Source organism: Rhinatrema bivittatum, chromosome 10 (assembly GCF_901001135.1).
Source record: "Rhinatrema bivittatum chromosome 10, aRhiBiv1.1, whole genome shotgun sequence".
Taxonomy (NCBI): Eukaryota; Metazoa; Chordata; class Amphibia; order Gymnophiona; family Rhinatrematidae; genus Rhinatrema; species Rhinatrema bivittatum.
The window spans coordinates 58,853,478-58,879,248 of NC_042624.1; the positions used below are offsets into that span (position 1 = coordinate 58,853,478).

Genomic DNA, 25,771 nt, shown 5'->3' on the forward strand with positions numbered 1-25,771 from the left:
TTTCCTTCCAAAAGACCGTGCACAGACACTCGCCTCATTAGCAGACTCTCCGCTCACGCACGCAAATAACAGCTCATCAATGTCTCACTCTTTTGGGTCACATGGCCTCCACAGTTCACGTCACTCCTATGGCCAGATTAACCATGAGAATTACTCAGTGGACATTCAGAAACCAATGGATACAAGCCATTCAACCACTGTCTTATCCAGTTCAAGTAACTCAGCAACTACGGACCTCGCTCCTATGGTGGACAAACATGGACAATTTGCTCACAGGCCTACCTTTCCAACAACCGATTATGCAAGTGACGTTAACTTCAGATGCATCCACCTTTGGGAATGTTGGAATGTTACCGTATTTTTCGCTCCATAAGACGCACTTTTTTTCCCCAAAAAATGGGGAGAAAATGTGGGTGCATCTTATGGAGCGAATGTAGCAGCTCTCCTTCTCGCCCGCCATCCCCCGCCTCCTCCCAACTCCGCCCAATCAGCATGGTGGTGTAGGCGTGTGTATTCTGCCGGCGGAACTTGAGCTCTCTGCCGGTCTGCTGTTCCCGCGGTGCATCTTGCTGCGAGGGTCGCCGCGGCGCAGGTCAGACATCACCTGTTTGACCTGCATGGGCTATGGAGGCCCTTCCAGTTCAGACGGCTGGCATTTGACCTGCGCCGCAGCGACCCTCGCAGCAAGCTGCACCGCGGAAACAGCAGACTGGCAGGGATCTGTTTGAACTGGAGGGGCCTCCGTAGCCCACGCGGTTCAAACAGGTGATGACTGACCTGCGCCACGCCGATCTTGCAGTGAGATGCACCTGGAACCGGCGGGGAGCTCGGGCTCTGCCGTCGGAGGCTCTCACTTGCAGTCCAAAGTAAGAACTTCACTCGTTGTGGTTTGGATGTATTGGAGGGTCATGGGGGTGGTATACTGCCTAGGATGGAGGACACATGACACAGACCAGCAAATAAAATTACTGCCTGTGCTGATTAAGTGACTACCTGTTGAAATATTAGGAGCAATTGCTCTCCTAATCAATGTAATATAGCCCTGACTATTTATTATTGAACTCTGGAGCAGTCATGAAATTTTAAAATTATAACTGGTGTGAGAGAGCTGCGTGTATGAGGGAGAGAGTCTGAGTGTGTGATTGTCTGTGGGTATGTGTATATGTGAAGAGAGCTAGTGAATGTGAAAGAGCCTATGTATGTATGTGAGGGACAGAAAACCAGTGAGTGTGAGTACCTGTGTGGATGTTCTCTGCCTTACTATAAAAAAACAAAACAAAAAAAAAATCCCACGGACGGCCACCAGGGGGGAGCTCCGTATAGAGCCCATCATGGGGACAGAATTTTTTTTTTCTTAATTTTCCTCCTCTAAGTCCTAGGTGCGTCCTTTGGTCAGGTGCGTCTTACAGTGCGAAAAATACGGTATGTTAAACTCTGTCCGGTAATTAGAAAACAATTTATCAGCAAGAGCCTGTAATAACTCATACCATTAAGCCACTACCTTCTCAATATTAGTTAATTCTAGCTGTGCCAACACTTCAGGTAAATGCTCCATTAAATTATCAAAGCTAATAGGCTTTTGAAATGCAAACTCAATCTTATTTTCTTTAGAATAATTTTCTTGGGGCTTTTTTATTAACAGCAAAGTATATATCAAATGATCAGACCATGGGATGCGAATGTTTTCAAAATACTGATTAATAATAATAATGTGTGACCGGTTTTGTGGGTTGGTGTGTCAAAAATCAAATTTTAAGCCAATGGCTGTTTCAGTTCCTGTACAAATATAAAGCAGACAGAGAGGCAGTGACTTAAGATTCTAAGTAAGTGTCAGGGACAGCAAGCAAGCAGAGGTCAGAAAGACCCTCACCCTGACTTAGGATTGAAAGTAAAGTGGGAGGGCAGCTGGTAGTGTCTTGTAGTAGACACATCCCTGCACCCCTATACCTGCCTTATAGTATAATACATGCTCATAGAAGCTCATTCAAAGTTCTAGTAACTTTCACATGTTTACCATGCTGGGCTCCATCAGATGTCAGTCATGTCCTCGGAGAACACCGGTTACTGTTAAACAACTTTGCTTTCCCTGACAGTGAGTCAGTGAAGTCACAACAATCCCTCCTTCCCTTCTTTTGGAGGAGTTGTTTATCCTTTTCTATGGGAGTCATTTTCTAAAAGATTGCACACGAAAAGACCCTTTTCGCGTGCGATACCTAGATCGGGGCAGGTTCTGGGCGGCGTCTGCACTGGAAGGGGAGGAGTTGTGGCGGCACCGGGGCGGACGCTGCAGAGACCGCTGACTGCGAAAAGGAAAGGAGCCTTATCGCCCTCAGCAACGCGCCCAATAGCACCACCTTTCACGGTGGCACTATTGGTTTGCGAAAGCCGGCAGTGATCGCACCGCGGTGGTGCGATCGCTGCCGGCTTTCGCAGGCCCGCCCTCCGGTACCGCGTGATTCACAGTCGTGCGACGATAGAAAATCTAGCCCTATGTTTGCTACTTGTTAAGCTGAGTGGCAGTTAGCATAATGTTGTATGAGTCCCCTAGTTTTTTTCTGGAAAATTTTCTAGATGCAAAATGCTTGACCATGTGTGTGACTCCATTAAATTTCTATCATCAGAGAGCAAACATTACTTTTCTTTAGAAGAATAATTAAAATAGCGTAATATTCTGTAAATGAAGACTGCAGGAGATTTTAAAACTGTCTTATAGTTGTCTTTGCTAATTAAAATGTACAAGTACAGTGTGTTTTCTTAGTGTCTTGATTTTTCTGGAAATGTTAACAAATAAAATATTATAGATTTATAGATAGGTATGTTTATATTCCTTTTTATTGGCTTAAATAAACTGACTAGCTTTTGGGAGTTAATTTTCCCTCTCATGGGTCTGATACATCATCTGTTTTGTTTCTCTTCTGACCAAAGAAAAGAGTATTAGCTCCTGAAAGGTATTCAAGTAATGTATTAAGTTCAGTAAAAATGGTATTGCCTTATATATATTGTTTATATTTAAGCTTTATTTACATGTATTCAAGTGAACTAACATTGCAATTACAATATTTGATATTCTTGTTTACTATATTATTCAGTATTTGATTACATAGCATTATTTATCTATTCTAATTGTAGATTAATACATCATTTGTTTTAATATTTTTCCCTATTCAGTGAATGCAGCTACGCTTATCTTGGGAGCAGAGAATCATCATAAAACTAGTGTTCCTAAAGCTCCCACCAAGGAGGAAATGTCCCTTAGAGCCTATACAGCTCGATGTAGATTAAACAAACTACGCCGGACAGCCTGCCGTTTATTTACTTCAGAACTGATGGTCAAAGCGATTAAAAGACTGGAAATTGAGATTGAGGCTAAGCGACTCCTTGTTAGAGAGGATAGACATCTTTGGAAAGATATTGGTAAGAAAATGTGGAAAATAGTCTGAATTTGTTTGTTTTTAAGTAAAGCTGTTATAGAAAACTATAAACAAGATTTGCAAGAATATACATATAAACAAGATTTGTAAATATATACATATGTACAATAATGGGAGACACTATGAATATGAATTTAGGAAGACTAGGAAGAGAGAAAGGGAAATGGAAAGAGGAGAGGGGAGAAAATAGGTAGGAGAGGGGAAAGAAAGGATTAATGACTGGAAGAGGAACAGTATGCAAATCCACGGCTCTCGTGCTAAACTTTCAAAAGGGAAACTTTGATAAAATAAGAAAAATTGTTAGAAAAAAACTGAAAGGAGTAGCTACAAAAGTAAAAAGTGTGCAAGAGGCGTGGTCATTGTTTAAAAAAAAAAAAAATACCATTCGAGAAGCACAGTCCAGATGTATTTCACACATTAAGAAAGGTGGAAAGAAGGCAAAATGATTACCAGCATGGTTAAAAGAGGAGGTGAAAGAAGCTATTTTAGCCAAAAGATCTTCATTCAAAAATTGGAAGAAGGATCCAACAGAAGAAAATAGGATAATGCATAAGCGTTGGCAAGTTAAATGTAAGACATTGATAAGACAGGCTAAGAGAGAATTTGAAAAGAAGTTGGCCATAGAGGCAAAAACTCACAGTAAAAACTTTTTTAAATATATCCGAAGCAGAAAGCCTGTGAGGGAGTCAGTTGGACCGTTAGATGATCGAGGGGTTAAAGGGGCACTTAGAGAAGATAAGGCCATTGCGGAAAGATTAAATGATTTCTTTGCTTCGCTGTTTACTGAAGAGGATGTTGGGGAGGTACCCGTACTGGAGAAGGTTTTCATGGGTAATGATTCAGATGGACTGAATCAAATCACAGTGAACCTAGAAGATGTGGTAGACCTGATTGACAAACTGAAGAGTAGTAAATCACCTGGACCAGATGGTATACACCCCAGAGTTCTGAAGGAACTAAAAAATGAAATTTCAGACCTATTAGTAAAAATTTGTAACCTATCATTAAAATCATCCATTGTACCTGAAGACTGGAGGGATAGCTAATGTAACCCCAATATTTAAAAAGGGCTCCAGGGGCGATCCGGGAAACTACAGACTGGTTAGCCTGACTTCAGTGCCAGGAAAAATAGTGGAAAGTGTTCTAAACATCAAAATCACAGAACACATAGAAAGACATGGTTTAATGGAACAAAGTCAGCATGGCTTTACCCAAGGCAAGTCTTGCCTCACAAATCTGCTTCACTTTTTTGAAGGAGTTAATAAACATGTGGATAAAGGTGATCCAGTAGATGTAGCATGCTTGGATTTTCAGAGGGTGTTTGACAAAGTTCTTCATGAGAGGCTTCTAGGAAAAGTAAAAAGTTATGGGATAGGTGGCGATGTCCTTTCGTGGATTGCAAATTGGCTAAAAGACAGGAAACAGAGTAGGAATAAATGGACAATTTTCTCAGTGGAAGGGAGTGGGCAGTGGAGTGCCTCAGGGATCTGTATTGGGACCCTTTCTTTTCAATATATTTATAAATAATCTGGAAAGAAATACGACGCGTGAGATAATCAAATTTGCAGATGATACAAAATTGTTCAGAGTAGTTAAATCACAAGCAGATTGTGATAAATTGCAGGAAGACCATGTGAGACTGGAAAACTGGGCATTAAAATGGCAGATGAAATTTAATGTGGATAAGTGCAAGGTGATGCATATAGGGAAAAATAACTCATGCTATAATTACACAATGTTGGGTTCCATATTAGGTGCTACAACCCAAGAAAGATCTAGGCATCATAGTGGATAACAAATTGAAATTGTCAGTTCAGTGTGCTGCGGCAGTCAAAAAAGCAAACAGAATGTTGGGAATTATTAGAAAGGGAATGGTGAATAAAAGGGAAAATGTCATAATGCCTCTGTATTGTTCCATGGTGAGACCCCCACCTTGAATACTGTGTACAATTCTGGTCGCCGCATCTCAAAAAAGATATAATTGCGATGGAGAAGGTATAGAGAAGGGCTACCAAAATAAGGGGAATGGAACTGCTCCCCTATGAGGAAAGACTAAAGATGTTAGGACTTTTCAGCTTGGAGAAGAGATGGCTGAGGGGGGATATGATAGAGATGTTTAAAATCCTGAGAGGTCTAGAATGGGTTATTGTGAATCAGTTATTTACTCTTTCGGATAATAGAAAGACTAGGGGGCACTCCATGAAGTTAGTATGTGGCACATTTAAAACTAATCGGAGAAAGTTCTTTTTTACTCAACGCACAGTTAAACTCTGGAATTTGTTGCCAGAGGATGTGGTTAGTACAGTTAGTATAGCTGTGTTTAAAAAAGGATTGGATAAGTTCTTGGAGGAGAAGTCCATTACCTGCTATTAATTAAATTGACTTAGAAAATAACCACTGCTATTACTAGCAACGGTAACATGGAATAGGCTTAGTTTCTGGGTACTTGCCAGGTTCTTATGGCCTGGATTGGCCACTGTTGGAAACAGGATGCTGGGCTTGATGGACCCTTGGTCTGACCCAGTATGGCATGTTCTTATGTTCTAATACCATTGGAAAAAGAAGCTACACCAGGACAGGAGTCAGCAAGCTGGTGTGTCTCTAGGGGGAAATACTACGGAGAGCATTAAGATTGCTCTATGGAACAGGCTGTGGTGCAGCTGGGTGCAGATGCAGCGATGGTTTGTTTGGAACTGAAGTGAGCGTGGAAATTTCCCCAGCCGCATGGGAGCCATAATGGCGGTGGCTGTCAAGAGTGAGAAGTGCTGCTCAGCATGTGGATACCAAGGGTATCTGTCTTCTGCAGGCTGTATGCTAACAGTGGAAAGGATAGCTTTGGGGTTCGAGCTATTGAGGCAAAGGGGAGGATACCTTTGCCAAGGAAACAATGTCCCTGGTGCTGAAGGAAGGGCACTGTCTGGGGAGAGTCATCGACCTCCCCACCACGGTCCCGACCTCGGTCAGTTCCTTTGTGTCCCACAGGGCTTATTTCAAGTCTGCCGCATTTGTGTAGAAGAGTGTGGGAACGGTTGCCATTTTTTCATCTTCCTGATTAGGTTGGAAATGCATGGTCCCTGGGTTTACTGTGTACAAACAGGACAAGGTGCTGTTCCTCAGTATTCCTTGATAGATCTTTGGTGGGACCATTTCCTCCCTTGGGGTGGGAATGAGGGGGTGCTAGTAACATGGCTATCCTGATTTCAGAAGTTGCAGGTGAAGGGGGCAGGAGCACCACTATCTCCCAAACAGGCTGAGCAGTTGGAGGCTGAGGTAGTCTTTATTAGTAATGCCTTGTTTGAGTTGCATGCTTCGGCCTGAGATATGATGTAGGTTGTTTGGCCAGAAGACTTCTAGGGTGGTGGAGTCTGTTTCAAGTCATCGCTCTGTAGTCTTACCTTTAAAGACAGGCTTTGGTTTGGAGAATGTCTGGTGTAGCTAGTGAAGCACTGAGGAAAATCTATGTGCGATGATAAGCCCAAGGGATCTAGGAAGACTTTCCTGCGAAGACAAAACTACCAAGAGGCAAGGCTGTATCACCTGGATAGGGGACCTTCCGAATTTCAAGGCCCAGTGCTTTCGTGGAACAAATGAGCCAGTCCATGAAGACTTCAGTCCTGATACACACAGGAAAGTTCACACATTGACAGATGCCTGGTTCACTCTTTCCCAGGAGTCCTTAGGGGAAAGTTGGCCTTTTTTTTTTTTTATGAGAGGACCACAATGTCAGTTATGAGGGCTCTTAGAAATTTGCTCGCCCGGTCAGCGAAGTTTTCATAGTTTCTCTCCACACCTCCAAAGGCAAGCAAGAAGGTATTCATGTCACACTAGATCAGCTGCAGCATTTGGGGACGATAGTCCCCATGCTCTCAGTGGAGCGGGGCAAAGAAAGGTATTCCATCTACTTTGTGGTACCTATCGGCCCATCCTAGACCTCCAGAGGGTGAATGTGACCCTAAAGGTTCTTTGTTTTTTGATGGAGACCGTGCTCGGTTGTTGCAGTTGTTTGAAAAGGGGTGGATCATTGGGAAGTCCGAAGTTTACCAAGGTGGTAGCTGCGGCACTTTGTAGGGAAGGAAATTTGGTGTATCCTTATCGAGACAACTGGCTTATTTGGACAAAGTGGAAGGGGGTCTGTCACAGCTCGTTTTAGCAGATTCTGCGGAGATTGCAGACACTGGGCTGGGTTGTGAATCTGGCAAAGAGCAAATTGGCTCGGACCTAGTTGTTAAGAGCCTGCTTCAATATTGCTCTAGGCAAAGTATCTTTCTCAGAGGAGAGGATTTGGAAACTGCAGGCAAGAGTCCATAGGTTGTTGCAGCTTTCTGCACCCAGTCTGAGATTATTTCCATATCCTGGGTTCCAATGTGTCTACTCTTGACCCTGTTCCCTGGGTGTTCGCTCACATGTGTTCTCTTCTGAGGGGGCTTCTGGCCTGCTGGGATCCTCAGTTGGAGGAGTTTCAGACCCAGCTACCATCAAAGCAGACTGCCGAAGCATGCCGCTTTTTCAGTCGCAAGTGGGAGATCGGAACAGAGCACCTCGATACTCTTGTTCTCCTGTGGCTGTCCTGGATTCTGTTACTCGTCTTCCCTCCTTGGCTTCTAATAAGAAGGGTGCTAAGGCGTAATGAGTCACACAGTGAGAGTGATTCTCATGGCTCCGGATTAGCCATGTTGGCCATGGTTTGCAGACTTAGTAAATCTTACATTGGATGTTTTTTTCAGATTGGGGCATCTTCTCAAGTTGCTCCACCAGGGGCCAGTCTCCTTGGCTCAAGTGGCTTGCTCTTGTCTCATGGCCTGGTCTTGGAAAAGTATTGATTGCAACTGAAAGGATATTCAGAGGAGGTTATTATCACCTTATTGCAGGCTAGGAGACCTTCTTCTTTGCCTTTTGTCAGGGTATGGAGAGTGTTCGAGACATGGTACCTTAAGGAGAATTTTGTGCCTGTTTGACTGTTCGAGCTTTCGTGTCTCACATTCTATGTGGTGTGTTTTTCTTTCTTTTTTTTTTTTTTTTTTGCAGAATGGTCTAGTGAAAGGGCTTGCATTCAATTCTGTAAGGATCCAGGTGGCAACCTTGGGCTGTCTTAATGATAAGGTGCAAGCTTATCCCTGGCATCACATCCAGATGTGGTCCATTTTCTTCGAGGGATGAAGTATTTACAGTCTCTGAGGCGAGTGTTCCCCCTCATTGGGGCCAATGCAATACAGTGCGCTCAGCCGAGCACACTGTATAACCCGCACTCCACGGGTTAAATAGGCGCTAATCCCCCTATTGCATTAGGGGGTGGATTAACGCCTATTTAACCCACTTCGGACGTGGAGTGAATGTAATGACGCTCATCACATGCAAATGCATGTGTATAAGCCTATTGCTCATTCCGCATGCAAAAAAATAAATGTGCGTCTCAGATGCACATTTATCGCTTAGCTAAAAGAAGTACAGAAAAGCAGAAAAAACTGCTTTTCTATTCTTTTTTTTTTAAGTAAAAAAAAACAAAAAAACTCGGCAGACTGCCGAGTTATGAAGACCGATGCCGGTAAACTCGGCATCTGTTTTCATAACTGGCCATCTGCCAGTAATAATGGCCGCCGATAAACTCGGCAGGTTATGAAAACAGATGCCGAGTTTACCGGCGTCGGTCTTCATAACCGGCAGCCGTGGCAGGGTCACGTTAGCAAGGAGGTGTTATGGTCGTGCAAGCGACCCTAGCGCCTCCTTGCTAGCGCGACCCCTTAATTTAGATATTGTATGGTGCCCCCCTTGCGGGCGCCATGCGCATGTTAGGAAAGCGGGCGCTGACTTTTCAGCGCCTGCTTTCCGTGATTTATATTGCATTGGCCCCCTTGAACCTTAATCTGGTGTTGCGGGTTCTTGGTGACCCTTCATTCGAGCCATTGAGAAAGGCATCACTGAAGTACTCTACATTACAGGTGGTTTTCCGAAAGGCCATTTGTTGGGCCAGGAGGATTACAGAGTTTCAAGCATTGTGTTGTAGGGACCCTTGTCATCAGATTTTGGAGGGGTGTCTTTGTGCACAGTGCCTTCCTTTTTACCAAAAATAGTATCTTCTCTTCACCTTAGTTCAGATGGTGGAACGTCCCGCTTTTTGGAATTTGGACTCTTCTATGCATGCAAAAGAACTTCGCTTGTTAGAGGAGCGTTGGGTCCATTGCACTATTTAGTTTTCGTAGGTCAGATCATCTTTTTGTTCTATTTGGTGGCATGAGTAATGGGACTAAAGTTTCTAAAACAACCATTGCATGTTGGTTAAGGGAGGGCATTATGTCAGCTTATGTTTGCAAAGGATGGCTGATCCTGGTGAGGCTAAGGGCCCATTCTATTAAGGTACAGGCAGTGTCCTGGGCTGTATCAGTAGGTTTCCCCACAGTTCTGTCTGGTAGTGACCAGGTCTTCTCTGCACACGTTAATAAGGCATAACCAACTGGATGTTTGGACACTGGAAATGATTTTTGAATAGTGTGTGCTGCGAGCTGGTCTTTGTTTTCCACCCTGATCCTGGACTGATCCTGGGTTTGAAAATTGGTTCTAATCTACTAATTTTCATTCCTGGAATACCACAGATCAGTCCAGAGTCCAGCCCTCTTTGTAAAGATAGCTTTGTTTTCTGTGTGTAGATAGTAAGAATTTATTTTCAGTTTGGGAATATTCAATCTCTCTTTTAGACAAAAGGGCTCCAAGTTGGTGTCTCAACCGTTCCCCTACTCATATTGAAAGTGGGAAGTTGTTTATGATTTAATCTTATCTTGGCTTGGGTACAGGTCATACTGAGGGACTGCAGGTGGCACACTGTTAAGTCACAGTGTCAGTAAAGCTTTTGCTCTCTGTCTCCATCTGCTTGTGGGTATGCAAAACCCATGCATCTGGACTGATCTGTATTCCAAGAATGAAAATTAGCAGATAAGAACCATTAGTTTTGAAAGAAAATGGTTAAAAACTGAAAGGTGTTACTGCATCTAATGCTAAACTCAGCTAAGTGGCACTGCGTTTAATAAGCTCACCCATTCTGTTCACCAAGAAGAACACACCCGCTATGACAGCTGCAGACCTGGGTAGGGACGGAGCATCCCCATTATGTACCTGTTAGCAAACCCAGCTGGGGGTATCACACCCCTAGCACTTATCACTTGCAAACCCTTCACGTGATGAGAAGGGTTCTTCATTGTTTAGCTGATATGCATAGAGGCAAGAATTCAAGAGCAAGGAGACTGGCCACATTGATCCTTACTCTCAAGCTGCTCTGCCAAGAAGACAGCTCAATTGTCTGTCTAGAAATCCAGCTGTTTCAGCCTCCAGAAGTCTAGTCTATGGCCATTACTACCTTCCTCCCTTAACTAGCAGGATGTTGTATTTCTTACTGATCTCATTCAGGTATTGGCAGTTTTCAAAAGAAAGTTGGACAAGAGGGTCCTTAAGACCCTCATTTGGAACTCGCAACAGGCACCCTAGCATCAGTTGCGGTGTGATCTTAAAAACTTACCCATGCCTTGGCAGAGAAAAGATCGAAGCCAGGATCAGTGTCTTGACACAGAGACTCTGTGTGGATGCTCTTTGCACTGAGCTCAAGCTAAAGTCTTCCTTGCTATGCAGCATCACTTGACCCCCATTCCCCAGTGAGTCATCAGGAAAGCCTAGAGAGCATGCTCTTGCTGTTAGATTACTTCCAAACAAGATCTGCTATTTCCTGATTTTTAGATTGATATTTTGGCTTTCCTAATGGTGAAGCATGTGGAAAAGTTTAGTAACCTGATATTTCTCTCCTCTTTGCAGCTGGGTCTGATGGACAGCTCGGTTCCCATAAGAACATAAGTGCTATGCTGGGTCAGATAGAGTCCAGCATTAAGCTTTGGACAGTGGTCAGTCCAGGTCACAAGTGCCCATCAGATCCCCAATAATCAATCTTTGGTTATACGCTCAACCTCAGGGATAAGCGCTGCTTTCACAACTCTGCCTGGCTAATTATTGTTTACCTTTGCTTCAGAAACTTGTCCAATCCTCCTTTGAACCCCACTATGTTAATTGCCTTAAAAACATCTTTATCAACAAATTATATAGCTTGAGTGTGTGCAGAGTTAAAGAATACTGCGTACAATTTGTTTTAAATCTGCTGATTGCTAGTTTCATGTAGTGTTTCCTAGTCCTAGTGTTTTGAAAGGGTAAATAAATGTTACTTATTTACCTGTTCTGCATCACTCTGTTGTCTCTCTTCCAAGCTCAAGTGTCCTAATCTGTTTAGCCTGTCTCCATAAGGGAGCTTTCCATCCGCTTTATCATTTTTGTCATCTTTCTCTGTACCTTTCTATGTCTGCTATTTTTTTTTTAAGATGGGGTGACAAGAACTGTACACAGTACTCAAGATGCTGTCAAACCATGGATCTATACAAGGGCATTATGATATTCTTAGTTTTGTTCTCTTCCTTTCCAAATATTTCCTAACATTTTTTTTGCCTTTTTGATGTGTTAGCAGGATTCCCACTCATGAGACTAATTCATCCTGCCTGTTTATTGTCTAAACAATTGCTTTCTTGTAAGGGATGTTCTCTGTGGACCAAAGCCTATTCAGCCACACATTTCCACCCTTCTCCTCTTGGAGTTTGTCTCTTCAGTTATTTACATAAGACTGAGCAGGACCCGTGGGACTTTGGCTTGGTGGGAATTTCCAGTTGTGCCCATGAAACACCTTGGAAGCTATTATCAGAGCTATCTAGAAAATGCTCTGCATCAGCAGCTTTAGATGCCACTCATTTATATAGCTGAATGCCCTACTATCCATGGAGAGCACCCTTTACTGTTAAGCAACTTTTTTTTTCTATTGTGCCTTTCATGGCTATAGAAAATCTTAAATTAATTAACCACTTTGAAGCAGATCAGTTTTAAAAATGTAAAGGTTAGAGTGTTACATACATAGGTGAAATTTTACAGATGGTTGGTTACTAACTGAGTTTGATTTACAAAGAGATTGACAGTAAGTCATCGACTCTTTAAAGCTTCATTCAAGTTTGGATATTGCCTGGGTTGTCACAGATAATGAAATACTTGAGTCTTCCAATAAACTGACAGATAAAGCAATTGCCAATGAGATAGAAAGATATAGTTATTTGTTTTTAATTTCAAATGTTCTCTACAGGTGAACGCCAGAAAGTCCTAAACTGGCTTTTGTCTTACAATCCATTATGGCTCCGCATTGGTCTAGAGGTAAGAGAAAAATATTTGTATTTGGTACTTTAGAAATCTATCTTATTGAAGTGTAGTATTGCAAAATCCAATATGGTGGTATGTTGGTAATGTCATTTGGGTCTGTTTGACATGCCTTCCTTTTCTGCGACTGAAGTTTTTCTCTTTAATCTTGCAACGTGCAAGGGTAAACTCCAGACTTTCTGGTATTACTCAACCTGGTTCTCTGGATAGATTTGTTACCCCTTGATCCAATGGTGTCCATTGTCCCAGTAACTCAGCCAGGACAAGTGAAACATGCCCTTCCCCATGTTGGTTCATATCATTGCTGAACAACACACTGCTGGTCTGAAATTTGAAGATGCTGGAACCAGCATTGTGGTAGAAAGGTCACCAGATGATATTCTGATTTTGGGAGAACTTAGCGGGTAGGCAGCATCAGTAGCGTGCAATACTGAAAACCCTGCCAAGACACCTGGAAGTTCAGTAAGGTTGGTTGGGCCTTTTGTCAGTAGAGATCCTTACTTCTACCTTGCCATCTAAGAAGTGGGGCAATTTTTGGATAGGTTGCAGATTATCACTTTGGAAGAGATTTGGCTGGTTCTCTATTGACCTGCAGGCATGAATTTGCCATAATGTGAGAGAGATGTCATATTATAGCACCGACATGGACCTAGCTCTCAGAGCTCAATACAATTCTTTCTCCGAGGACAAGCAGGATGATAGTCCTCACACATGGGTGACATAATCAGATGGAGCCCCAATATGTAAAAGTTAAAGTTTCTAGAACTTTGACTAGGTACAATGAGCATGCCGAGAACAACCTGATTCATGGAATTTTTGGCCACTTTTGCATGACCTGGAGCAGAATCATCACAGGAGTAGCTGGTGTAGCCAGTAACAGTCATCAGAGAGACTGGTTCAAGCAGTCACAGCAGGAGCTGACATTCCCTGGAATTAAGTCAACGAAGGAGCAGACATGATCTGAAGCGGAGTCATGGCAGGAACTGACTTGACTTGGAGCGGAGCCAGTTCCAGGAATTGGATTGATTTGGAATGGAGTTGTGGTAGGAAGTGACTCAACTTGGCATTGCTGGGACATGGCAGGAGCTTGCTCAGCTTGGAGCGTAGTCATAGTAGGAATTGGCTGATCATGGAGAAAACCCATCAAAGTTGCTGGGTTGGCCTGGGCAGCCATTGCTGGACTTGCTGGAGCTGGCTTGGCCTGAGAGGCTGAAGTCACTGCAGAGTCTTTGAATTTTTAAGTAAGAAAAAGGTACTGACCTTTACAAGTCCTTGGTTAAGCCCCACCTGGAGTAATGTGTTCAGTTTTGGAGCCCATATCTCAAGAAGGATAGGAAAGGCGTCACAGAGAAGGGTGACCAAAATGGTGTGGAGTCTATCAGAAAGGAGGAGAGGCTGAAGGATCTGAATATGTATACCCTGAAAGAAGAGATATCTACATCTCAGAAGATTTATATTATCCCCTGTCGTGTAGATTTTTAGTATGAATGTTACTTTTGTAAACTGTTGTGATCTTTATTTTGAATGACAGTATATCAAATGTCTAATTAAATATGAAGCAGACCTTCAGATACCTGAAAGGTTTTAATGATGCATGAACTTTGAACCTTTTCTTTTGAAAAGGAAACTAGAACTAGGGTCACAAAATGAAACTCCAAGGGTTGACTGAGAACCAACATTGTGAAATATTTCTTCACAGAGAGGGTGGTGGGTGCTTTGAATTCCCTTCCGGAAGAAGTGGTGAGGACGGAAACAGTAAACTAATTCAAAGGGAAATGGAATAAACACCGTGGATCCATTAAGTGCTATAAACTGTAAAATATCTTAGCAAGATTATATTTCTTTGTATCTTCTAGAATACCAATATCTGCCTTTATAATAATTGCTCTGTGTATTGCCTGTTTAAGAGAGTCTGCAGAAACTGGAGCTCAAATGTAAAAAGATTACCTTTTTTTTTTTTTTTTTTTTTTCTTTTTTTTTAAACTATTGACTAAATGCCTGAAAGGGCTGTCTAATCCTAATGTAAAAATCTGAATTATTGACTCTTGTTCTTGAGTGCACATCGGAGTTGTTAACTTATTTTCAAAATTAAAACATACATGGAACCTGTACAGAAGCCTAAATTCCCAGTTGAATTCAAAGATTTACAAGTTGTGTTGAGACCTATCTTTTTAATTTAATGCTTTTGGATTTATGCCCTTAATTTTAGATTGTAGCTTCAATAAGAAGTAGAGTATTTCTAGTTTTAGGAGCAGCATTGTGCACTTTGAGTTCCAATTAAGGGTTAAACAGTTTATTTTGTTTTATTCTTTTCACTTTAGACAGTATATGGAGAACTAATTTCCTTGGAGAGTAACAGTGATGTTATGGGACTGGCAATGTTTATTTTGAATCGTGTGCTTTGGAACCCTGATATAGCAGCAGAATACAGACACCCCACTGTTCCACACCTTTATCGGGATGGTAACTATATTGCTAATGCAGTGTTTTTTTATGCTCATGCACAAGGTTATCAGAAAGTATTCCATGAATTAACAGAGGTCAAAGGAAGACCAACTGTCTGTCAGCATGGTTTTAATGGCAAGGTGAAATAGGCATTTTTCCAAAATATGGAAAATAGTCCCAAATGAAGAAAACAGGCAGGAACATAAGTTAGATGCAAAACAGTAAGACAGGCTAAGAGAGAATTTAACAAGCTTGATATAGAAGCAAAAAATGTTGGGTGTCCCCCCACCCCTCCCCCCACCAAGTATTTTCGAAGCAGAAGGCCTGTGAGAAAGTCAATTGGGCTGCTAGATGACCGAGCGTTAAGTATGGTCGGGGATGATAAAACAGCAGAAAAACTGAATGAGTTCTTTACCCTGGTCTTTATTGTGGAGGATTCTGGGAACATAGCTACATTGGAAAAATTCTTGCAATTCTGGTCACCCCATTCCAAAAAAGATAGCACAGCTGGGCAAGGTGCAGAGAAGGGCTCAAAAATGATAAAGGGGATGGAATGGCTCCTTATGAGGAAAGGCTAAACTAGTTAGGGCTCTTCAGTTTGAAGCAGAGACAACTGAGAGGGGATATAATAGAAGTTTATAAAATCATGAGTGGAATGGGTAAATAAGGAACAGTTAGTTCTCCAAGGACAAGCAGGATGGTAGTCCTCACACATGGGTGACATGTGTGAGGACTACCACACATGTCACCCATGTGTGGATGGAGCCCAGCACAGAAACCTTTTGTCAAAGTTTCTAGAAACTTTGAATTACATACTGAGCATGCCCAGCATGTAATTATTCACATGTCCACGCAGGATCCCTCTTCAGTCTCTTTCCGAGAAGCTGAAGTTGCTGTGGGAAAACAACTTTTTTTTCTTCTTTCCCAATGCCTGTCTGGTCCCTCTGTGCGTTTTTGGTTTGTTTTTTTTCCTCTTGGTATCGGTAAGTTTCTTTGGTAGCCTGCGGTCGATTACCGAAGGTGTCTCCTCCCAGTGTTTGCGAGCATCAACTGTGCACCGCATTTTTTTCCATGGCATCATCTTGCTTCCACCGTTGCCCCCAGACCATGTCCATCACAGACCCCCACGAGGTCTGTGTCCTGTGCCTGGGGGCATTGCATGATGTCCGTGGCTATGATCTTTATGCCCAAATGACCCCCAAGAGTTGTCTGTCACGCCTGGACAAAATGGAGAAGCTGTTCAGAGCTAAGAAATCGGTACCCTTGGCATCCGGGATTTCGACACCGCAGGGTAAGTGAGTCTTGGCTACGACCCCCCCCCCCCCTCTGTGTCCCCTCTGCTACTGAGCCCCGGTCCAGAAGTAGGAGCGGGGGACTGAGTGAGGTCCATATCCTCACGTTCCAGACCCGATTCATCTCCATTTCCCTCTGCTCCGGGGAATGGCAGGGGTGAGCACCGGGAAAAGTCCAGGGAGTACCAGCATCGGTTTTCATCCTCGAGGATATTGTCCATGCCTCCCCCAAAGTGGTCCCGAGCAGAGGATTTTGTCCCCTCCGGCAACCTGAGGAACCTCGGCGATCCCTACCGATACTGGTGAAGGATTCAGTCCCCTCGATCCGAATCCATTGCCGCCTCTTCAAGCCGTCCTTTCTTCGGCAGCCTTTGAGGAGGAGTTGAAGAGGTGTGTGCGACTGGCAGTCGGCCGGGCCTTGAAGGGCATTGAGCCTCTGCGACCGCCACAGGAGCCAACTCCATTGGTGTTTGCGCCTCTGTTATAGCAGCTATACCTGCTGCTTTGTGTCTTACCGATGCAGCCACCCCGATGCCTTGAGTCCCTTCTCAATGAAAGGGTGCATCGCCGCTGCCTCCACCAGTTCCAATTCCAGTGAGTGATTCCTCGAACGAGGAAGGTCTATCGGGGTCAGCAGCACCCAGGCTGTGCACGACACCCCGACCAGCACTAGCCCTTGGGGCCAGTACCCTTGGAGCCATCGATTCCCCGGCACTCCTGACGCCTATGGAACAATTGATGCCAGTGCGCCCCCAGATTCCACCTGTGCCTTCATGCCTACTTCAGTCCCACCGATGTTCCCGAGGCCTTTGGGATCTCGGCTTAAGACCCCAGTAGGGGCTTCACCTCAAGTGTCTCCAGGCTTCCAAAGTAAGGAGGAGGTTGTCCCCTACGATCCCTGGGAGGGAGAGGCATCAGTTTCTCCACAGATGAATCTAAGGACTTGCCTTCCGAACCCTGACCACCAGAGGAAAGGCGTAAGTCCCCACCAAAGGATCCGACGTTTGCTGGATTTGTAAAGGCCATGGCGGAGTTGGTACCTTTCCAACTCTTAATAGAGCAGGATTCCAGGCATAAAATGTTAGAGATCCTACAATTTATTGATATTCCTAAAGAAGTGGTGGCTGTGCCAGTACACAACATTTTTAAGGAGCTAGTCGTCCGTTTCTGGGAGCATCACATCGCCATCCCACCAATGAACTGGAAGACTGATGCTGTCTATTTTGTCCAGCCCACCACAGGTTTTGAACGCCAGCAACTCCCACACCAGTCGGTAGTGGTGGAATCGGCCTTGAAGAAAGCAAAGAGGTTCCAGACTCATGCTTTGGCTCCCCTGGGTCATGAGCAAAGAGCTCTGGATGCTCTTGGACGGTGGGTATTCCAGGGCTCAATGTTGGCAGCCAGGATTGCCTGCTATTAACTTTATATGGGCCAATACTCCAGAAACCTCTGGAAAGAGGTCCAAGGTTTGGTGGAATACCTTCCACAGCAGTTTCAGGATGATTTACATAAGGTAGTTCAACAAGGCCTGGAGTGTGACAAACACTGAGACCGCTCTGCATATGACACATTTGAAACCAAAATCAGGGTTGCGGCGGCCGGCATTGGGGCTTGTCTCATGGCCTGGCTTCATGCTTCTGACCTCCATACCGGAGTTCAAGATCGTCTGGCGGACCTCCTCTATACAGGGGGGAACCTCTTCAGGGACAAGATTAACGAGGCGGTAGCACAGCTGAAGGATGATCACAAAACCCTTCAGCAGTTGTCAGCCAGCACCTCTGATATCCAGCCCTCTGGTAAGAAGCCTTCCAGGCAATACACAAGATGCTGTTTCTACTGGCCATGAAAGTATTATCCGCCGGTGTCTGGAAAAAGACCTTAGCAGGCACCAGCTAGACCAAAGGCACGGCAGCCATGTGCCCCTCGACCGGCCCCTGCCCCACCTCAGAATCCCACCATGTGGTTTTGACTGGTGGTGAGGGGGGTTTGAGCCAGCAAACCCTACCCTGGGACACTGCCCCCCCTCCCCAGTGGGGGGCCGCCTGCAGCTCTTTGTCGACCAGTAGATTTCAGTCACTTCAGACCAATGGATCCTCTCTCATGTGGCAGGGGTACAGGTTGCATTTCCAACAGACTCCTCCACATTCTCCTCTGTATCCTTGGTGGAGATGTTCAGAGAACCAACAAATACTTCGAGTAGAGCTCATCGCCCTCTTAGTGGCTCGAGTAGTCAAACTAGTACCGCCAGGCCAGCAGGGCGACTGCTTCTACTCTAGGTATTTCCTGATTCCCAAGAAAACCAGAGGCCTTCATCCATTCTAGATCTGAGGGCATTAAACTGTTTTCTTGTCAGAGAAAAATTCAAGATGGTCTCGTTGGGAACTTTGATTCCTTTCCTCAGAGCTGGGGATTGGCTGTGCTCCCTCAATCTCAGATGCATATGCGCATATTACCATTTCTCCCTCAGATCAGAGGTATCTTTGATTCATGGTAGAAGGGGAGCACTATCAGTATTGGGTGCTGCCTTTTGGCCGGGCGTCGGCACCCCACATCTTCACAAAATGCCTGGCGGTGGTGGGTGCTTACTTCAGTAGGCAAGGGGTACACATCTTCCCCCTACCTTGACGATTGGCTTAACAAGAGCAACTCCAGGCATGGGGATGGAATTGGTAAATAAAGAACAGTTAGTTACTCTTTCAAATAATACTAAAATAAGGTGGACATTCCATGCACCAGCAGATGTAAAAGAAATCATAGAAAATACTTTTTCCTTCCTTCTATGTACAACATACATAACATACACAAAGCTATCTACAAAGATAACTCCTCTTGGCTCAGTGAACCGATCCGTCTCATGCAATCTGCCCACCCCACCAGAGCAAACCACAAATGTACACTGCAAGTCCCACCCCTCAAGAGGGCCCGACTCACTTCAACCAGGGACCGTGCTCTCTCAATTGCCGGTCCAACCCAATGGAACGCACTGCCCTCTCACCTCCATCTGGAGTCATGCCCTACTAAATTCAGAAAAATGCTAAAAACCTGGCTCTTCCACCAGGCCTTTCCAGATTAACTCTGATACAAGTTACACCCACCCTGCAATTTTTGTAAATAGTTTCATTCCAACCCCCTATCCCCCCTTCTCGTTCCGCTATGCTTCGGGCTCTCTGTTAGAGCCCCTCTAATTCTTGTTTGCTTGTTGTCCACCCCCCTCCCCTGTTCACTGTATTTTCCACCTTCTGTTATAATGTAAACCGATATGATGTGTATTTTAATGTCGGTATAAAAAAACTGTTAAAATAAATAAATGATCAAGAAAACTAGCATAGCGTGATTTAAAAGAGGTTTGGTCTGACTCAGCATGGCATTTCTTATGTTCTTATTTCTAATGCATGTGTGTGTTTGGATTTTTTTTAGGTCATGAAGTAGCTTTGTCTAAATTTACACTGAAAAAATTATTGCTTCTGGTTTTCTTCCTTGATCATGCTAAGAAGTCTAGACTTATTGATCATGACCCTTGTCTGTTCTGCAAGGATGCAGTGTTTAAGGTACAGTATCCAACTAAAAAATATATCATTTATTTTTTGGATATTGCAAAATATTTCCTTGTTCCTTGTAAATCTGTACTACTTTTTAAAGTTTACTCTCGAGATAACTACATTGTTTTTTTACCTTTATTTTTATTCCTTAGACTAGTAAAGATATTTTACTGGCTTTTTCACGAGATTTTCTTAGTGGGGAAGGTGACCTATCTCGTCATCTGAGCTTCCTTGGATTGCCTGTTAGCCATGTTCAAACGCCACTTGATGAATTTGACTTTGCTGTCACAAATCTAGCCATAGATTTGCAATGTGGTGTTCGCCTCGTGTAAGTAGAACAATAACTTTGCTGAAACAATGCTTTGTACTGCCTCCAGGTTGTGTAAAAATTGTTGTTTTTTTTGTTTTGTTTTTTTTTTAAATATTAGAAGAGTAGTGGAACTTCTTATGCAAAACTGGAGTCTGTCAAAGAAGCTAAGGGTTCCTGTTGTAAGTCGTCTTCAGAAAAAGCACAATGTTGAGTTAGCCCTTCAAGCACTTAAAGAGTGGGGAGTGCAGTTGGAAGATGAACATGGTAAAAAAAAAAATTAATTACAAAATAATGAATTTTATTTTATATTTAGTTCTGCAGGTTTTAATTTATGGTGGCTTTCTTTGTAGGTACTGCAATTGATTCCAGGGATATTGTGGATAGACATAGAGAAAAGACCCTAGCTCTTCTCTGGAAGATTGCCTTTACATTTCAGGTATTTTCCTAAAACATTTTGCCATGACCTTTGTTTAAGAGAGTTTCAATAACTTTGGGATGTGTGTTGTGGGAGGTTAATAGTGGAGGTGTTTTAAATGACTGATACATGAAATTAATAAAGTGTTTTCTGTTTTTGTAGGTATATGAGTATACAATGGCTTGCAAAGTATTCAACCTCTAAAAAGTCAGCAGATTTGTGTGGCTTACAAATGACACTTACAGATTGTTCCAGACAGTATGTTTACTGCAAACCAGTATGCCCTTAAATATTCAAAGTACAATTCATTATTTCTTTGCATTTCTTTAAAATAAAATTAAAAACTGAAAAATGATTCTTGCATAAGTATTCAAACTCTGTGCTGTGGAAGCTCTATGTTTACACAGATGAAACAATTGGCTTGATATTGGCCTCTACCTGTGAGTCATTAAAAAAGGTTAGCTTTCCTGGATAAAAGACACCCCTAATTCCAGTACCATTGGTCAGACTGTGAATCTGAAGGAAAGCTGTGAAAATGAAGACCAGAGCATTCTAAGAAAATTAAAGATAGTTATAGACATGCACAAGATAGGTAAAGGCTACAAAATATCATCCAAGTGCTTGGATATACCAATGAGCACTTTTGAATCAATTGTGAGGAAATGGAAGCTGCATTACCCACCTAGACACTGCTAGTCAAGTCCGTCCTTCAAAACTCAGCTCTACTAACCATACCCTCTGTAAAGACAGCTAAACTGACCCAAGTGAGAGAGAGAGAGCACTATCCTTAGCCGGTCCAATATTATGGAACACAATGCCACTCGAAATAAGATTAATAAGAGATTTAAAACTCTTAAAAAAAAAGTTTAAAAACATGGCTCTTCAAAAAAGCCTTTCAAAGTGAAAGTGGGGATTAAATAAAATAATACTAATGAACAAGGAAAAAACACACAGTTAAGTCACCAAATATATTCTTTCTTTATTATTTTTTCTCATACTTAAGTATTAATTTAAAGAAAAGTACAGTACCTCATATATGGATATTCTATTATTCATATAAATGGAATTTCCAATCCACGTTCCATATAGCGTATATTTTTGAATCATGTAACCGAAAATGTATTGGCACCTACTAGATAATTTAAAAACCAAACCAAACTTATTTGTGTACTTATCTATAAACCGTTGTGATGGTATATTACTATACGACGGTATAGAAAAGTTTTTAAATAAAATAAATACAAAATTAGAGCAAGAAGGAGACTCATGAGGGAAGCCACAGAGAGGCCAACAATCACTTTGAAGGAGCTACAGAATTCAGTGGCTGAAAATGGAGTGGAGGTTCACCAGTCAACCATATCAAGAGCATTGCATACACCTGGTCTGCATAGGAGGGGGGCTGGAAAGAAGCCATTACTGAAGAAAACCCACATCAAAACATGTCAGGCATTTGCTAGAAAGCATCAAAATGACCCACATTTTAGTTGGGTATGTCAGATGAGATAAAAATGGATCTTTTTGGCCAAAACTTAAAAAGCTATGTGTGACTCAAACTTAACATTGCCCATTTCTCAGAAAACACCATCCCAACAGTAAAGTATGGGGGTGGCAGACGCATGTTCTCACATGGGTGACATCATCCAATGGAGCCCCGCATGGAAAACTGTTGTCAAAGTTTCTAGAAGTTTTGACCAGCATAATGAGCATGCCCAGCATGCCACTATCCGTATGTCCATGCGAGGTCCCCCTTCATTCTCTTTTTCCGCGGTGCAGTTGCCTCACAGTTTGTGGTGCTCTGCTTCCTTCTCCTTTTTTTGTGCTTTTTTTTGGGAATGTTTCCCCCTGTTCCATAGGATTCCCCTTCGCGGTTGGTGTCTACTCCAGTTGAAGCCTCCTCTTTGGCCTTTGGTTGCATCCTGGGACCTCAACATTGTCCTGGTGCTGCTCATTCGTCCTCCCTTTGAACTGTTGCGTTCCTGCGACCTGAAGTTCCTCACCTGGAAAGTTATATTCCTAGTGGCAATTACTTTGGCTCGTAGAGTCAGTGAGTTTGTCCTTGGTTATGTACTCGTCATACACGAGGTTCTTTTCCTGTACGTACCAGGATCAGTCCAGACCGCTGGGTTGTGTCTCCCTTCCAGCAGATGGAGTCAGAGAAAAAACTGAAAAGGCACCCCCTCTTAACCTGGTGTGCCACCTGCGATCCTTCAGTATTTTCTCTGACTCTCAGCAGAGGAGTTCAACAGAACCTGCGGTCCTGATCCTTGTTTTAAATTTCCTTAAATTTCTTACTTTTTCTCCAGAGTTTTAAGGCTCTGGCTTCTTTTGTTAACAGCTTTTGACTACATCAAGCTTATTGGAAAAAAAAAAGTACTATTTTTATTTTACCAGGGTTTCTCACGGCAGTGGCGGTAGAGGTAAGGCTGGGGCTGGTAGCTCAGCCTTGTTCCCGGAGGAAAGCGCGTCTCTGGAGGGGGATTAACCGGTGGGACGGTCCCTCCCCTGGGCGCTCCGAGACTATCTTTTCCTCGGGGGTTCCTGTTTCCCAGAGCTCCGGAAGGCCGCGAATCGGCAAGGTTATTCAAACCTTTTTATTTTTTCTTACCTACCGCTTGGTCAGGAGGCCCCCCTCCGGGATGCCACGAGGACTATCATGCTCCGCATTTGGGGAGGCGGGGTTGCACCTCTCCCGGGACGGTGTTTGCGCCCGCTGCCTCCCCAGAGGGGAGGGCTCATCGGGGGGGGGGGGATTTCGGCTCGATTTTACCGCAAGCCGCGGAACGGCGCCCGCAATCGCGTTTGGCTCTGTCGCCAGCGCGTGCGGGAACGGCAGCCATTTTATCAGCTCCTTATCTGCCGGCTGGGGGAGAGGATTCTCCTCCTTCTCCTCCCGACCGCGCGATCCCGGACCCGCCTCCTCAAACTCGGCCCCCCTTCCCCCACCTCCTCCTCCCCTATCGGAGCCCTTAAAGGCACAGACGACTTTTTCATCAATTTATTTTACTTATGCACAAAACCTTTTTGGAGGCGGAAGCTAATCAGCAGGAGGAAGAGCCCCCCTCTTGCAAAGGTCGTGAGACGGGCTGCGACCCTGAATGCTCCTCCAGTCCCTGATGTATCTTCAGAGCCTGCTCCCTTGGGGGCATTTCTGGATCTTCTCCTCCAAAATTTAGATGGGGTTGTTGATGAGTCCACCCCAGTAGATGGGGACGACCCCCGGGTTTCTCGCTTGTTTCATCGGGAGGAGTTGGATCCTTTGATCCCTTATGTTCTGGAGGAGCTGGAGGTGGAAGCTCCAATTCCCACCTCTGAGTCGGTTAAGGGGAAACCAGTGCTTTCTGGCCTGCGGGCCCTGCCCCAAACATTTCCCTTCCACCCAATACTTAAGCAGCTGGTCACGCGGGAGTGGGAATCTCCGGACACGACCCCTATGGGTGGGACGGGCGATGGACAAGCTCTATCCTTTACCTGAAGAGGACTTGGATATCCTCAGGATTCCCAAGGTTGACGCATCCATTACCGCAGTCACGAAGCGGACCACCATTCCGGTCACGGGAGCAACTGCCCTTAAAGACGTGCAGGATCGACGGCTAGAGGTCCTCCTCAAGCGCATCTTCGAGGTATCAGTGCTGTGTGTTCGGGTGGCGGTCTGCAGTAGCCTCATGCAGCGGGCGACACTCGGGTGGGTGCAGCAAATGCTCACCTCACAAGAATTACCTCCAGAGGAAGCGGACCATGCGAATAGGATGGAGTCCGCGGTGGCTTACACGGCGGATGCATTATATGATCTTTTATGAGCTTCTTCGTGCAACATGGCCACTGCAGTCTCGGCGAGGCGGCTTCTTTGGCTCCAGAACTGGTACGCAGACATTTCTTCCCAAGCTCAGTTGGGCAATCTTCCCTTTAAAGGAAAATTGTTGTTTGGGGAGGAGCTGGACACCCTTATTAAGTCACTAGGGGAGAATAAGGTGTATAAGTTGCCTGAAGATAAGCCCAAGGCTTCCAGACCCTTTGGGGCGGCGCGTTACTGTTTCCGGGGACAACATAGGTTTTGGCAGTCTCGGCCACCCGCCTTTCCTGTCGACAACAGACTCAGGGGTCTCAGTTGTGGCCTACTTCCTTTCGTGGTCGAAGACCATTTTGGGATGGAGGCTCTCAAGGAGCCGCCGGAGGTAAGCCGGCCCAATGAAGGTGTTCAGACCCTCTCCCCGGTGCCAGTGGTGGGGGGTCGCCTCTCCCTGTTTCTCGAGGAGTGGGTCAGGATCACATCGGACCAGTGGGTCCTCAATATCATCGCAAACGGTTACGAGTTGGATTTTGCCCGCCCGTTAAGGGATCTTTTTCTGATTTCTCTCGCCGGTCCTCGGACCAAGCAAGAAGTGGTTGGGCAAACTCTAGGTCGGTTGAAAGCCCTGGGGGCCATTGTTCCAGTTCCTCCAGAGGCGTGCAGGTCCGGCAGCTACTCCATCTATTTTGTAGTCCCGAAGAAAGAGGGGTCCTTCCGTCCGATATTGGATCTCAAGAGTCAACCGAGCCCTTCGAGTTCCCCACTTTCGCATGGAGACTCTTCACTCTGTCATTGCGGCCGTCCACTCAGGAGAATTTTTGGCCTCTTTGGACCTCACAGAGACGTATCTTCACATCGGAAACCGCGAGCATCACCAGCGTTTTCCCGGATTCATGGTCCTGGAGGAGCATTATCAGTTCCAAGCACTCCCGTTCGGGTTAGTGACAGCTCCTTGGGCCTTCACCAAAGTAAGGGTGGTCGTAGCAGCGGCATTGCGATGGGAGGGGATCTTGGTTCACCCCTACCTAGACGATTGGCTCATCCGGGCAAAATCGGAGGGCCTCTGTCGGGTAGCGGTGAGCAAGGTCCTGCTCCAGTTTCAGTCTCTTGGTTGGTTGGTCAACTTTGCCAAGAGCCACTTGGAGCCATCTCAGGTCCTCAACTTCTTGGTCGGCAAGGTCTTCCTCACTCAGGAGAAGATGCTCAAGTTAGAAGCACAAATCCGTCGCCTCCTGTCCTTGCCCCTCCCCATAGTATGGGATTATTTGCAGGTACTTGGTTCCATGGCTTCTACCCTGGAAGTTGTTCCTTGGGCATGGGCACATATGAG

The 25,771-nt window shown here is 44.5% G+C and overlaps 1 protein-coding gene across 1 annotated transcript in view; it reads left to right on the forward strand.

Annotated features, from left to right (window-relative positions):
- ASPM (abnormal spindle microtubule assembly) overlaps positions 1-25,771 on the forward strand; it is a 201,225-nt gene that overhangs the window by 63,584 nt on the left and 111,870 nt on the right. The window contains 7 exon segments of the mRNA XM_029618399.1: positions 3,169-3,414; positions 12,583-12,650; positions 14,975-15,116; positions 19,808-19,938; positions 20,082-20,257; positions 20,358-20,503; positions 20,590-20,675. Of these exon segments, the coding sequence (XP_029474259.1) occupies positions 3,169-3,414; positions 12,583-12,650; positions 14,975-15,116; positions 19,808-19,938; positions 20,082-20,257; positions 20,358-20,503; positions 20,590-20,675 (995 nt within the window).